Here is a 15,605-nt window from a genome sequence, read left to right as displayed (position 1 = left end):
TTCAACACCCAAATGATTGTGAAATCTCATTCATAGTACAGAATTTGGCATCCTGAGAACCCAAAGACTTGTAAACAAATTACATAAAATTTCTAGTCTTTGTCCATGTAGAGTGAGGTAAGAACTTTGGGACAGTACAACTGAGATGTTTATTTTGGAAACAAAAGTGAAAGCCAGTTAACTTGCTACATGATTTGCAAACATCTTCAAGAGCTCATGCTGCAAAATAAGTTTTAGAAATGTCTGGCAAAAGGATTGGCCAGCATGGAGATGATTTTTTTTTTATATGTCACCTTTTTCAGCCAAAACGGGCTTCCAAAGCAGTTTCCAGTAATAAAAATCTATCACAAAACCCAATAGAGTATCTAACAGAATTAAGAGCAACAAGTCAGTGCACACACATGCACCCATACAGAGAGAGAGAGAGAGAGAGAGAGAGAGAGGATGGTAGGGAGAAGAAAAGAAGTAATAGCAAATACTTTAAGAATCAGTTAAGTTATATTATCTCCACATCTAGAAGACTCTGATGGCAGCCCTAGATAAGCCCCAGTAAAATGCCTTCAGGTGGCACAGCCTCAGTGATGTTTCATCAACAAGGGTATACGCCCTTGAGAATTAACTTGAATGGGGTGGCTAACCCCCATGCTAGAGTTCTGATTCAGCCTTTTCTGATTCCACAAGTCTCTAGCAATTTGGTGGTGGCGGCAAAAAGGTTTTTCTTTTAGCATGCCACTGGAGTGAGCATGCGTGCTTAAACTCCTCCATCCAGCACAGTGCCCTAATGGGGATACAGATCACCCCCTCTCAAATAATCAAATAATCCTTTGAACCCTCTCCTCACTGGATCTGCAGGGATCAGCTGAGGAGTGGGCTGTATACCTGTGTGTGTGTGAGAATGAGAGCTAGCTGTTTGGAAGGTTACTGTGTAGAGGACCTTATCCACGTATATATTTGTGTTAGAGAGATAAGGCAGGTATTTCACTGTGCATTGCAGATAGTTTGAATTGAGTGGCAGTAGCATCAGAAGCTAGTGGTAGTATTTCCTGTAACTAATATGTCGTTAGTGAATGAGCAGCATGCATGCAGGATATTGGTGACTGTAATTATCATTGCTTGAATAAGAGTGAATGGAACTATACAGGTTGAATTCTTTTTTTCAGAGTGTCAGTTCCAACGTTTGTTTACCCTTCTTTGTCTGGCAAGAGTCTCCTGTTGCTTTGTAGCCCTGCAGCATCAGCCTTGCACTCATTTTACAATAGGAGTACAACATTAGTGGTGGCTGTCAAACCATATCATACAGCTTTTCAAACAGAGAGAGATGGTATTGGATTCAGTGGGTAAAAGAATCCCTTTCTTCCCACCAAGAAGTACTTTTTGTGTTGGGGATTACATCATATTTGCCTCATGAGACAAACCATGTGCAGGGGCCTTTTGTGACCAAAGTAAATGCCTGCTTCTGGAATTCAGCAAAATAAAGGGGCCATTTCTGTGTCACATTTCAGGCAGTGCTTGTGTTCATGCCTTTGATGAAATGGAAGGTGCCCAGTAAACTGTTGAAAAAAACATTGTTGGTGCTGTGCTTTTTTTCCATAGAAGGATTTGTTGTACCTACTATTATTTAACCATTTATTTATTTGATATAAAATTGCATTTTAATATGTTTTTAAACCTTTTTTTAAACAATATGTGTTTTAATCTTTTTTTAAGGTCTTCAAAGCTTTTTAAAAAAATGTTTTTAAAGTTGTTTTGTTTTAATGTATTTTAAAGTCTGTTTTTATGATGTTTTAAAGTGTTTTTAGTGCTTTTGTTTGCTGCCCTGGGCTCCTGCTGGGAGGAAGGCGGGATATAAATCAAATAATAAATAATAATAAATAAATAAAATGTATATCCTGCCCTTTCTCCCAGTAGGAGCCCAGGGCGGCAAACAAAAGCACCAAAAACACTTTTAAACACCATAAAAACAGACTTTAAAATATATTAAAACACAACAGCCATTTAAAATATATTAAAACAAAACATCTTTAAAAACATTTTTAAAAAAGCTTTAAAAACATTTTAAGAAAGGTTTAAAAATATATTAAAAAGCAGTTCCAACACAGATGCAGACTGGGATAAGGCCTCTACTTAAAAGCCTTCTACTAAAGCAGAAACTAAGGAAACCTCACCCTAGGGAAGGCTTTGGGCTTTTTCTTTTTAGTTTTGTGGTTGTCTACAGGAGACTCTTCTCAGTAGCATCTTGTTTAAATGTCAAAAGGGGTCCAGCAATTTAGGGATGGGGTGTTTGGGGCATCCTTTGAGTGCTTCTGTACGTGTGGCTTTAGAGAACACACTGCCATAGAGAAGCGAGTGCAGAGTGGGGAGTTAGCTATGCTTGGAGTGGGATGTATAAAGGTGGGCCTTTCCATGCAGGGTACCCTGGACCTCTTCCTGCATGAAAAGGGAAGCTGGCCTAGTTCGGCTGTAGCATTGGCAGCAGCCTTTGCTAGAACAGGGAACGAGCAGGAAGCAGATGACAAATCCAGATCAGGATGGATGCTGATGGGGGTGGTGGTGGTGGAAGAGGGGAACAGATGTTGCAGGATTATTGGTAAGTATTGTTGATTCAAATGTAGGAAATGCTACTCTGCGTGTTTTTAACAATGCTGCATCTGTTATTGGTTTGCCATTTGAGAAGATAAGAGCAGTATTCTAAGATGCGTGATGCCTTATTGTCCACTGTCATTTTTAATAGCATGCTTCCCCAAAGTTCTATTGCTTACTATAGAAATTTGCTTATAGCAACCTAAAAAGGAATTATCTGGCCCCATGCAGCCTTCAGGAGTAGGTCGAGCTAAAAATCCACATGAATGGATTGCAGTGACTAAAGTCTGCCAGTACTGACATGTCCTTTTTAAAAAGATAAATAAATCAGTATTTCAGATGAGGTAAACTTGCACCAATATTTTATTCCACCAGCCACTTCTTCAAACAAGACTAGGCCTCTACTCTTGCTGCTTACAGTATGAAAGATCTTCATACTATCCCATGTCATAGGAAATATGGGGGGAGGGAGACATTTCTGAGAGGATGCTACCCATTTGCATAAGATCTGCACATGTGGGGTACTCGTGTGTAAAGCCTAGAGTAGTGGTTCCCAACCTGGGGCTGTGACCCCCCAGGGCCCCCGCGAAGTAATCCAGTAATCCAACAGTAGAGAAATGAATTACTATTTTTTTTTTAAAAAAGGTCTTTACTCCCTGGATACTCTCTGCTTCCCACTGCCGCTGCAGACGACACCTCCCCTTTGCTCCTAACGAGAGGGGAGGACTTTTGCTGAAGTGCCAGAACATCTCTCAGGCATACCGAGGGCAGGTATCTGCCTATAAAATATATGGCACGTGCCAAAGGAGGCTGAGGGTGGAGATACCAGGAAGAAGAGGGGATTACTATCACTAACTCCTGTCTCCTCGCACTGCCGCTGCTGCTGACGCCCTTACTCAGAACGAGAGGAGAGGGCTTTTTATGGAGCAAAAAGAAGCAAGGCTTCTCATAAAGGTTGGGAACCACTGGCCTAGAGGCATAGTATGAAAACAAACGAGCCCTACTGGATCAGACCAAAGGCCTGTCTAGTCCAGCATTCTGTTCCTACAGTGGCCAACCAGATGCCTCTGAGTAACCGACACACAGGACATGAGTACAACAGCACTCTCCCCTTCATTTGTCCCAGCAACTGGTATTCAGAGACTTACTGTATCTGATATTGGAGGATTTATATATATAGTCATCATAACTAGTAGCTATCAATAGACACACTCATGAAGGCAAAGGCTGATCCCCTTTTTAAGTGGACATCCAGTTAGTGGACATCGTTACTACTTGGTATGCTCCATTCCATAGTTTTAACTATGAAAGCTTAACCCAACAGCAGTCTTACTTTCTGCTCTTCAGGGTCCTTAGGATTCCATCATACACTGAGCTATTTCTGCAGTCCTTCCTTGACTTGGGCACTCACCCTTTTTCTAACATGCATCTCTGCTGGGGGGTGGGGAGGCTGCCTCCCTCCCTCCCACACAATTCACACTGCCAGGCTTCCCTAGTTTTCCATAGCCACAGAATGTATAAACATCGTTCCAGGAACAGTGGCCATGCTCACGGTTTTAGCTGTCCCTATTAAGTTATTTCTGAAACTCTTGAAATTTCAAACTACAATATAAACAAATAGACTCTGAATGCTGAATTTAAACTACTTAACGACTAACAATTTATACAGGGAGTGATTCTTTGCTAAAAAGAAAATTTGCAAGAGAAAGGCTTCCTTTGTATTTATTGCTTATCCTGGCTTAATGCGAGTGAACAGCATGCTAGTGCATGCAGCCTGTTCATTCTCTCCCTCTCCTCCCCAGCCTTTTGTGCAAATGGATAGAACTAACCAGGAGCTTTTTGTGATGTGGGAACCCAGGATCCTGGTTTCTTGCTTCCAAACATGTCAGGATTTGTAAACTGACTTCAGATTTTGCATGTCATGATAAACTAGCTCTGCGTGGTTAGTTAGCTGGCCAATTGAAGACTTGTCTTTTCCTTTGGGAGTTGAGCACTATTTGGAATCCCATAATTGATATGTCATTGCTGCTGAACTGATACTATTTATGAGTGTAATTCCAGGCTATGGTCTGAAGGCACATAAGGCCAGCTCCCTGCTGAAGCTAAGCAGGGTCAGGTTTGGTCAGTGCCTGGATGGGAGGCCGCCTAGGAACCATATGTAAGCCACCTTGGGTTTCAATCATGAAAGGGGTGTGTGTAAATGTAATAAATAAATAAATAATAAAATAACAACTATTCTGTATTTTTATTTGATTAGCTTGCAAACTGCTTTGCGATCTGAAAGGATGAAGGGTAGTTTTAAAATATAATTAATAGTTTTACTTAATCTCACATTTTGCTTAACTGCAAAGATATCTCTTTGTCGTAACTTTAAAGCGTGATATCCAGTGGTGCCTCTGTGTGAGCAAAACAGACTCCTGTTGCACAGCAGGAGTTCCCTTCCTCTTCTTTCCCCAGTAGGCTCTGTGTGTCCCCCAGATGTGGGCCCCTCCAAAGCAGATGGGGGGTGTATATGGTTGAAGAGAATGGGGAATTGTACTTACACAGTGTTCCATATCACCCAAAGTATTTTATTATATGTACAAATATTTTTTTCATAGTTGTGAAGGCTTTTCAGGAATATGTAGAACCTGAAGAAGGCTATCAGGGATCACCACGAAGAGGTCCATCAGGACAAGATGATGGAGATGTAATTCTACCACTTGGAGATAATGTTCTGACTCATAACCTCGGGATCCCTGTGATAGTAGTTTGTACAAAGGTGAGTTTGAGCTCTCATTTACTAGGAACCCTAGATAGTCTTTTGGTCTGTTAGCACATTCGGTTGCAGCCAGATAACTCCTACTCAGAGTAGACCCATTGAAATGAATTGCTAGTCATTTCCATTAACTTCACTGAGTCTACTCTGAGTAGAACTGAGAATACCACCCTCAGTTTCTAATCTTAGACACTCCCACAGACACAGAAAAGGCCAAAACTTTAGTGTGTGACAAATAGGATGTAGTCTTGTATCTTTTGAAGCCTGAATGTGCACATTAAAACACCTTTCTGGTTTGCTTCAAAGCTGACGTCGAAGGTGTCTTGAAGTATGTGATATTTATGAACTTCAAATGTGTGATTTTGTGGTATTTTAAGAAAAGATATTTTTCTGTCCAGATCTGGTGATAAATGATATCTGTTGGCTTTTGATTTTGCTCAATGGCCTCAAACTAAGTTTGCCTTTAACATTGAATTATGCAAAAGTGTATGTGTTCTGCGCATGTTTTGCACCTCAAGCTTTCAGAATTCTTATTCTTATGATTTTTCTTTGTTTCTTTTCTAGTGTGATGCAATGAGTGTATTAGAAAAGGAACTTGACTACAGAGAAGAACATTTTGACTTTATTCAGTCGCACATTCGTAGATTCTGCTTGCAATGTATCCTTTTCTTCAGCTTAAATGGTGGAATATTGAGAGATGTTACTTTAGATAAAGCTGAATACACCATCATCTCAATCTGTTTCATTCCCATTATTGAAAAAAGAAATCTCCCTTGTTTTCAGTAATTTAATTTATTGTATTGCATATGTAAAGACCAACACTTCATCCCCACTTGTCCTAATGAATGATGGTACTTTATTTTTGCAGTAGCAACCTGTCAAAATGCTGGCATCCATTAATAAATGATAGATCTGCTCAGTCCTTGATTTTTTTTTATGTATCTTGCAGCTAACAGTGCAATCCTATTCTTGTTAACAGTTCGAAGTCTCACTATGTCAGTGCTTACTCCCAGTTTAGTGTGCTATCCATACTTACATCGAACTCAGTGGGACCAGCTTTTGAGTAGACATGCATAGAATTATGCTGCAAATAAAATTTGTGACTTATACATAGAATTAATAATATATAGATGTATTAGTAAATACTATGGATCACTTAGGAACTGCTCTTTCTATTTAAACCTAGCTATGTCCTCTGCCTTTATTTTTGACTTACATTTTCTCTGTTCTGTTAGATTCTTTCTTCCCTTTGTATTTAATAGCACACTGCAATGCTCATTCCAGTTGCAGATGGGAGCCTATTCCACCGTAGTTTTTGGATTGAAGTATTTAATTTCTGAAAACTTTGCCGTGTTTAAAAAACATGAATGCAGACTTAGCAGATTAATTTGACCTGAATATCATTTTCAGAGTTTTCCTTAAAGCAAATTAATAGATGGAGCAGCCTTGATCTACACATCGGTTAAAGAGGAAAAGAATCTTGACTTGTTGTATAAGTACATTGTACATAAAACATATGACTTTCACTTTCTCACACCTGCCTTAGTGGTAGAAAAGGATGCAGTTTTCATGTAAGTTGACAAGCAAAGTAAGATGTGCTACTCCCTTGTACATTCACTTTAAGACTTGCAAATCCCCTTTAATTGGAAAACAAGATTTTGCTGGTGGTGCATGGATGAATGGGTAGGAGATACTTGTCCTGGCTCCCACTCAAGAACAACAACAGGTGTACTTTCTTGTTAGTAAAGAAGCAAAGCTTTATTCTAGCAGACTGATAGTGTAAGCTCAGCAACAGAAGAGCTGAATTTAGTTGAGATGCTCTTAGATGCCAATGATGAGGCAAGATAGCAAACCAACTCAGGAGAGGGGATTCAGGCTTCTCTAAATGCAGTTCAGAGACAAGGTTAAGGATCAGGATTCCAGGATCAGGAGCTGCAATCTGCCCACCTACCTGCCATGCTTTTAAACAAGAGGCTGGAAAGTCCAGCTACTTACAAAAATGCCTGTCCTGATGAGAGCTCCTGGCCTGAAGCCAGGCATTCCTTCTTGGATTTAATGCAAATAAGTTTCATTCAAGCAAGAAAACTCAAGATTGCATAATTGTGGCCTGATCTTTGGAGATGCTTTTCTTATGCATCAGGCTGTAATACCTGATATGGAGCTCTTCTTGTTTCTATAGAGAGATTAGTGTCTCCTCCATTGCCACCACGACTTGGGAGATGCTGCACTGGTGGTTCTCCATTCTTGAATATCTATGTGTCCCAGTTGTGTCATCCAAGGATAGTGGGTACTGCTCAAGTGAGGGCAGTGGTCACTCATCTGATTTCACGTAACATCCTCGTTAGAATATTTAGTCCATGTAAAGGCCAGTAGCCACATACATTGGTGATAACAGATAAGGAAAGGAGTGATGATTTCATAGCAGGCTGCAGCAGCTGATCTCTGCCTTCTAGACATAGGTTGAGCTTCTTCAGTTATAAGGTCACTCACTTCACACATCATAATTTTAAAACTACAAATGTCACCAACTGCATGTTATGAAACATGTTCGTTATGCAAGTACACATAGCCATCTCCATCTTCCTGTTGAGTATATGCTTCGGGTGTTCCCAGATGTATGGCTATGTGTGCAGCTGGCCCTAAGGTGATCCATGGAATCGGGCTGTTGATCTCTTCTGCTTTCCTTAATTTCATTGCCATGTGAACAGCATTATGCTCTGTACTTGGTTGAGGACATTTTTGCTTGGGGGGAGAAGAACGCTACGTTTAAGCTATAAGCATAATAACCCTATTCTCGTGTGTTTCTCTAATGTGGTGAAAAGGCAGACTAAACTAATATTTTCAAAATGTACTATGTGTTGACATGAATCTTTTTTTTCCTCTAGACCTGCTGGCTGGGACAACGAAAAGAAAATTTCAATCCTACACGAAAACTTCACAACAGTGAAACCAGAAGATCCGTATGAAGACTTCATTGTAAAACCACCTGTAAGAAAGGTAAGTACCATTGAATTATACATTACTTTATCCCACATGCAGGGATGTTGGTAACAGCTGCACTGAATTCCATATCCTGAACCGTGGTGAGGATGCTAAGCTTTTAATTGTATAATGCTTAGGTGATACCCAGTGTTAGTCGTACTTGAAGTAGGTTCATTGAAATCATTAGACTTAAGTCTGCTCTGAGCATGAGTTAGTTGGATATTTATATTTTGTAAGCTACCTAGGGAATTTTATTGATATATTGGTATACATTTAAAATATAAACAATAATGCAAAAGAGCGAGCCAAGCTACAGACAGAATGTAACTTTGCATATAACAGTCTTTCTTCTACAAAATTCATGACTTCTACATAGTAGGACCTTGGATAAGATTTGTTGTAACTTTTTTGGAACTGAGGGAGGTGGAGGATACTTCCAAATGGAATCAGTCATCCAAGCCCTCAAACCTGCTAATCCTCTCGTTAGCAGGCAGGCACCCAGCACATACAGCCTGCTGCTGCAATGTGTTTAAGGATCTATTGGATTTGGGGTACTCATGCCGTACCGGCATTGAGCAGGGCTTCTTGGCCCCATTCCTAAAGCCAACCAGGCAAGGAAAGAGTCAGAAGAGTGAAGAGCTGCTGTGGCCAGAAGTGCCCACGTTTCCTGCGTTTCCGGAGCTTCCATGGTTAGCCTTCCCCAGCCCGGTGCTCTCCAGATCTTTTGGACTCCAGTTCCTACCATCTCTGACCACTGGCCATTTTGGCTGGGGCTAAGACTTGGAATCTAACAACGTCTGGAGGATGCCTGGTGTGGGAAGGTTGGCATATCAGTTTGGCTGGCTGCAGTGGTAAAACTTTGCTGCTAGGAGGAAAATTTCTCAGGCTCTGCCTGCTGCAAGACTCCGTCACTGGAACTGTATGCATGTCTACACATGTGCCCATGCGTGCACACACATCTATTGCATAGCATGTGCCAGACAGCAAAGAGTAGTAATTCTCCCAAATTATTTCAAAGGAGAATTCTATAAATATTCATAACGCCCCCCACCCCTTATAATTTGTGTAGCTGTTTTCTATTTGTAAGAACGTTTGTGTTTTATTCCCTTCCTCATCAGTTAGTTCATGATAAAGAGCTTGCAGCAGAAGATGAACAAGTGTTTCTTATGAAGCAGCAGGTAAGAAAATGAAATTGTTGGTATACGCTTCTCATGATGCTACTGAATTTCTCATGCTGTTATATACATGTTATATGCTGATACTGCAGAATACTACCTCCTTTTCTGTTTAACTCTGGTGGCCTCTAGTGATATCATTTGGGAATAACTTTGTAAATGTGTCAAGGATTCCCGTAAACTAAGGATAACCTTAAGCTCATCAAATAGCAACTTTATGACACACTTACATTTTGGAACACTTTCTTCCTAGTGTATTTATGGGCTGTTTGTTCTTTTTCAGTCTTACCTTGCCAAGCAGCCAGCTACACCTACAAGAGCTTCTGTGAGTATGTGTTTGTAGGAAGTAATTTGCAGTTACAAATGTAAATCTGAGACCCACGCCCTGAATAGCTGAAATTATTGAATCTTTTTGCAATGGTTGGTTGGAACGCTGTATGCAATTCATACATACCATTCTTAAAATATCCTGACAAACTGAATTTGTTTGACTATTCTGTTCCACTATGTGATTACATCATTTTACCAGGGAACTTATTGACAGATATGTATACCTGAGATGCTTCCAAAACGTGATGCTTGAAACTGACAAGGTTTTCCAATGAAAAATAAATTGTAAATGCAGTACCATGGAAACATATGCAACTTCTACAGTAAGCTCCAGGGCTCTCAAAGTGAGGTGAACTATAGGGAGGCAGAAGAGACCGGATGAAGGGGGGAGGAGAAGGAAGGCTGGTGGGGGGGGATAAAGAGTTCAGACATTTAAAAAGGGAAAGACAGTGAACAAAGAAAGCACATGGGAAGGGAAAACTGATGACACAAAAGGCTGTATTCAGATTAGAGATGTGAAGGCCTGGGAAAAAATGAAAAATTTTGGGGAAAACTGTTCCCTCCCCACCCCCAATTTTTCTGTATTTTTTTTTCTGGGCCTTGACATCTCTAGTTTGGATGTAACACTAAGCTGTGAAGTACAGTTGGTTTTAAGTATGGTTTGTTTAACTGTGAATGAGCTGTGTGTCGGTGCATACAATTCAAACTTCTCCCTTAGTTGAGCCTGGCGTAGCGTTGTGTCTGAATGAGCGCTTATGGTTTGCTTCTCTCCAAACAGGACATGATCAGGAAGCCAAGGGAGGAGCCAAGTGGGAGTGCCAAACAAGCCATACTTCATAAATAAACCATACTTCATGGCTTAGTGTTATGTCTGGATACAGCCAATGTCACTAAAAATAGCGTGAAACCTGAGTTGTAGTCTGTGTTAGTTCTATTCAGAGTAATTAATGGACATAACTAACTTAGGTCCATTAATTCCAGTGGGTCTACTCTGAGTAGAACTAACATTGGATATAACCCCTAAAATTTAACCAGTAGCACTTCCCTTTATATTTCACCAAGCCCCATGCAAAGTGATTTTATGCAACTAGATTTAATTTGAAAATCTTATTTTAAGCTGCAGAGAGCTGCTACTTCTTTTTGATAAAGTGGAAAGCCAAACATTGCTGTTCCCTCCTCAGTTCTCTTTCATGTAGAAAAGTTCACTTTACAGTTTAGCAGTTGCTTGTTAAAAGGTTGCTCTTGGCTATAAATGACATTGTTGCATTATGTTGTCCAGGAATCTCCTGCACGAGGCCCTTCTGGATCGCCAAGACCCCAGAGCAGGGCAGGCCCTGCCAGTGTCCCCAGTGCCTCACCAATAGCATCTGTTAAGAAGCCAGATCCAACAATTAAGAGTAGGCATTGCAACTTAAATAACCTATTTTATTTGTAATTATCCTATTTTGGAACTCTGAGCTTGTTAGATGAAGGGCAGATGTATTTACTGATAATATCAAATATTCATGTGAGATTCTCAGCAAGCAGCTGTTGGAGCATAAAAATGTTTGAAGTTACCGGGGATGGAGATAATTATGAATAAAATTTGTCTCCATAAGTTTATTAACTGCAGCTCATATAACACCAAAAATTGCAAACTACAAATCTGGTTGGATATGGAAGTTGTGGGATTTGATAGATGTATTTTCACAACAAATTCAGAACCAACCAACAAGACAATTTTATTTTTTTTAATGGAAGAGTGGTGATCATATATCGTATTGCTAGAAGAGCCAGTAAATTGGGGACATGAGTGAACAAAAGATGATATATTTAAATATTTTTATTTTGTGTATGGACCTCTTTGAGAAGTGGGAAGGATTGGCATGTGAGTTAGGAATTATATTTTTGTAACATTTGTTTCTGTCCTCCCTCTATTACATCTTTTGAATATTTGTATTTTTTTTAACTACCGAAGGATTGCTACTCTGTCACAGTCCTGTATGTTTTAAACATTTTTTTCTCTTTTTAATCAGATAATGCTGCAAGTGAAGGTGTGCTAGCCAGCTTCTTCAACAGTCTCTTGAGTAAAAAGACTGGCTCTCCTGGGAGTCCTGGTGCAGGTGGAGTGCCGAGTACAGCCAAAAAATCAGGTATTGTCAGTAAGCTAATGCAGCATTGGAAGGGCCATAGCTCAATGACAGACAATCTGCTTTGCACGCAGAAGGTCCCAGGTTCAATCCCCTGCATCCACAGATAGGGCTGGAAGAAACCCCGGTCTGAAACCCTGGAAAGACACTGCCAATCATTGTAAACAGTACTGAATTAAATGGCGAATAGTCTGATTCAGTTTAAGGCAGTTTTCATATTAACTTATTCTGCACAGACCATACTGTGAAACTAGTGGGTGGTTGACTAATGCCACAGCCAAATAATATTAATAAACAAATGATCCTGGAGTTGTGTTTCATGGAGAACCCAGCCATTTGCAGACTGCATCCCCCCTCCCCGGTTTTATTTCTCGTGATTCTAGAAATTGCTGCTTTTAAGAGCATGAGGGAGCATGTTTGCAGCTGTTGCACACACATACTAAATGGTAACCTCGGGTTTTCTTTAGGACAAAAGACGGTTTTGACGAATGTTCAAGAAGAACTGGACAGAATGACTCGCAAACCAGACTCTATGGTAACGTCCAACTCTTCTCCAACAGAGAATGAAGCTTGATAATGCTTGAATCTGCATATGTAAATGACCAAATAACTATGTACATTGATCTGATAAGACCAGGAGTTCTCTGCTATGGCAGATGCTATACATTTTTCTTGGGGCAGGGGGAAATGAAATTTAATCTTCATTGGCTTGTCCCAATATCAAGTGCACATTCAGGAAGTTTTGCATATAAAATTCCTCTGTTTTAAGATAGCCATTTTAGAATATAAATAGGGCAATTCTCTTGATTTGGGTGGCAAACAAGGTGCAGCCTAGGGAAGAGCACAGAGAAGTGAGATGCGGGATTCCTATTGAAAAGCCACTAGTGGCTTCTGGCACTAAGGAAGAATGAAGTCCCTTTTCCCAAATGTCCAGGAGTTGGCCATTCAAAACATACTTGTACCTGGAGAGAATCTGGTGTAGTAGACTGGTGGTTAGATGAAGAGTGTGTAAAATGCTGCGTTTACAAGGAGAAATGCAAGATCTGGCTCAGAAGTGAAAAGTATGTCAGACAGACTGGAGAAAAGCAGTATTAATTCATCCTGTGTTGAATATAGATCAGATAATCACGTTTTGAAAACAAAAGCCTTTACAATTGGAAAGTGTCCAAAGCTTTTACACTGAGTATCATGGGAATATTTCTTGTTCTAAATTGCATTTTTTAGTTCTAACGAAGCTACATAAAATGTGGTGGGTGCCCTTTTTGTCATAGTTGACATAGGGAGAAGCTTGATTAGACCAAGTGCCTGGCACAGTGAGTGATATCTTTTAGAAGGTGCTTGAAATTGAACCTCTTGTGCACTGTAATACAAACAGTTCTTTGTTCGTTTGACTTTATTTTAAATAACTTGGTAACTTTTGATAGCTGTGTTTAACTTTGAATCCTGTTTTCTAATAGCTTCTGCCTTGGGTTGCTTTTTCTCTTAAATGCCAACGACCTGGCCTGTTAAGAGCAATGAGTGACATATCGCTTTCCCATGATAAAAAGTGTTACAGAATACAAATCTCTCTCACTCTTCAGTAACTGAAAACTCAATCCTGCCTTAAAGTTTTTGAAACCTGTGATGAATTTCTTGTAGGCTCACAAGAATCTTGTTCCAAACTGCAGTAAATTATTAAGAGTCTGTAGGTGTGCATTGTTAAAATGTAATACCTAAAGACTTCATTATAACCCTTCGTTGTAGCCTTTCAAATGTGGAAAGAAATCTTACGGTTGTCCCTCATTGCTACTCAGATTAGTACCCATGGCCAGCTTGAGCTATAGTTCTATGGAAGACTCCCACATGAACTGAAATGGCACTTTTGCGTTTCTGTATGATATATTTGAAAAAGAAACACTACCTTGCGTTAATAGTACCAAACATTGTTGTTATCAACACACAGAAGGGGAAAAAAACCACCGTATGAATTATGCAGAGTTTACTTTTTATTGATAAGTATTTGTGTGTTATGCTGAATCTTGTTTCTGAATAGAACACCCCTAATATTTATATATACATACATATATATATTGTTAACTACACAGAATGAATTGACCACTAACACAGTAATGGATGTAATTGGAAACCCTGTGTTACATCAAGAGGCCATCTTTGTTTTTGTAAGTCTGTCTTAACACTATCTAGAAAGCTAAGAGTATTTACTTGCATTAACACAGAAGCATGTGCCAGTTATGTCTTTTTCATTTGGGTTAGTTTTTTTTTACATTTTTGTAAGTTTCAGAACCTCAGTTTCATCCACAGTTGCCTGGATCTTAAATTGACAAGTTGTGGTTGGGGCAATTTGTGGTTCTGCTGCCTTTTATAATCTGGCATATAATTCGCCAGATGCACATTAAAGAAAAATGTAGCCACCCCAGCAGATGTGACTTGCATCCTGTCTTCGTGGCATGCAGCTTTAGTGTACTGTTAGGCAGCTGCGTGTTTTATGCCATGTATAAGCACATAGCAACTTGGGATGGTTAAGTTCATGCTGGGTTCTAGCAGAGGGAACTTTACCACTGTCTCCACCTCCTTGCCACATTTGCAAATGGCATAGAACCAGCCTCATGAGTGGCAGGCCAGTCGAGAGCTGATTTTGGCTGCCTAGAGAGTTTTAGGAAATGACATCATGGAAGTAAGTTGGACAAGAAAGTGTTTTGTGATGGCATGTGGTTCCAATGCAAGCCTTCAGTACACAACTGCCTCTTTCTGTTGATGATTTGGCATTCAAGCATATAGTTCACTTTGTGTATCGATATTGTGTACAAGCGGCTACTGAATTTTTTCTAATTTTCATAAAATCAATGTTAGAGCTGCTGCAAATGAGCAAAAGCCAATAATTTACTACTTGCCAGTTGCGCAAAAGAATGCTTGGAGCCAAACAGAAGTCTGATTCCTCCCCCCCCCGCACTCACATTTCCTCTTTGCAAGTGAATGCTCCCAGTTTCTCAAAGAGCTGTAAGTAATGTAGTATTCTTCGATTGCCAAAGTCTAGCAACTTTGGAAAGCTGCACAGTTGTCTTTTCAGATGTTCTCAAGCATTGGAACCAAAGGCCAAACTGCAAAAAGCCTTTACATTAAAAAAAATACACTTAACTTTATTTTTCAGGATACACTTGTATGGTAGACTGTTAAAATTATTACAAGGCGATATTTATATACGGTATAGTGATTTCATCTACTGTTCATGTTTAAACTAAAGTAATAATCTATTCAACTTGAAGAGAAGGCAAATATAAAGGATTAAGGATTCGCCCTCCATCAAAATGCTGTGTTTATGCTGCTTGATTTTTTTTTAAGTTTGCACTTTTTATTGGCATTTTAAAACTTGTTTAAATTGAACAGGACTTGTATTTAATTTAATTTAACTACAATGAAAATGACTGAACTTAACCATATCCATAATGTAAATGAAAGTTCACTCTTCTATATGACTAAGTTTATTGATGTTTTTAACTTCCAATGAGGACTGCAGATGTATCCAACACAACCCTTAGTCCAGTTGTATGGCTTTAACCAGGTGCAGTCACGTGGAATCTTGCTTTCTAGTGCTGGCAAAAATGAGGACATGTCTTTAATTAATGGCTTCAATAAACACCAACCAAGACTGCT

The 15,605-nt window shown here is 39.7% G+C and overlaps 1 protein-coding gene across 1 annotated transcript in view; it reads left to right on the top strand.

Moving 5' to 3' along the window:
• DYNC1LI2 (dynein cytoplasmic 1 light intermediate chain 2) overlaps positions 1-15,605 on the top strand; it is a 27,451-nt gene extending 11,846 nt beyond the window's left edge. Inside the window, exons 5-13 of the mRNA XM_061594473.1 lie at positions 5,181-5,341; positions 5,903-5,996; positions 6,774-6,909; positions 8,224-8,335; positions 9,439-9,498; positions 9,779-9,820; positions 11,105-11,222; positions 11,841-11,957; positions 12,422-15,605. Of these exons, the coding sequence (XP_061450457.1) occupies positions 5,181-5,341; positions 5,903-5,996; positions 6,774-6,909; positions 8,224-8,335; positions 9,439-9,498; positions 9,779-9,820; positions 11,105-11,222; positions 11,841-11,957; positions 12,422-12,528 (947 nt within the window). The 3' untranslated portion in view covers positions 12,529-15,605. The remainder of the gene's footprint in view (positions 1-5,180; positions 5,342-5,902; positions 5,997-6,773; positions 6,910-8,223; positions 8,336-9,438; positions 9,499-9,778; positions 9,821-11,104; positions 11,223-11,840; positions 11,958-12,421) is intronic.

Source organism: Rhineura floridana, chromosome 13, assembly GCF_030035675.1.
Source record: "Rhineura floridana isolate rRhiFlo1 chromosome 13, rRhiFlo1.hap2, whole genome shotgun sequence".
NCBI lineage: Eukaryota > Metazoa > Chordata > Lepidosauria > Squamata > Rhineuridae > Rhineura > Rhineura floridana.
This window is presented reverse-complemented; position numbering and strand designations above follow the sequence as displayed.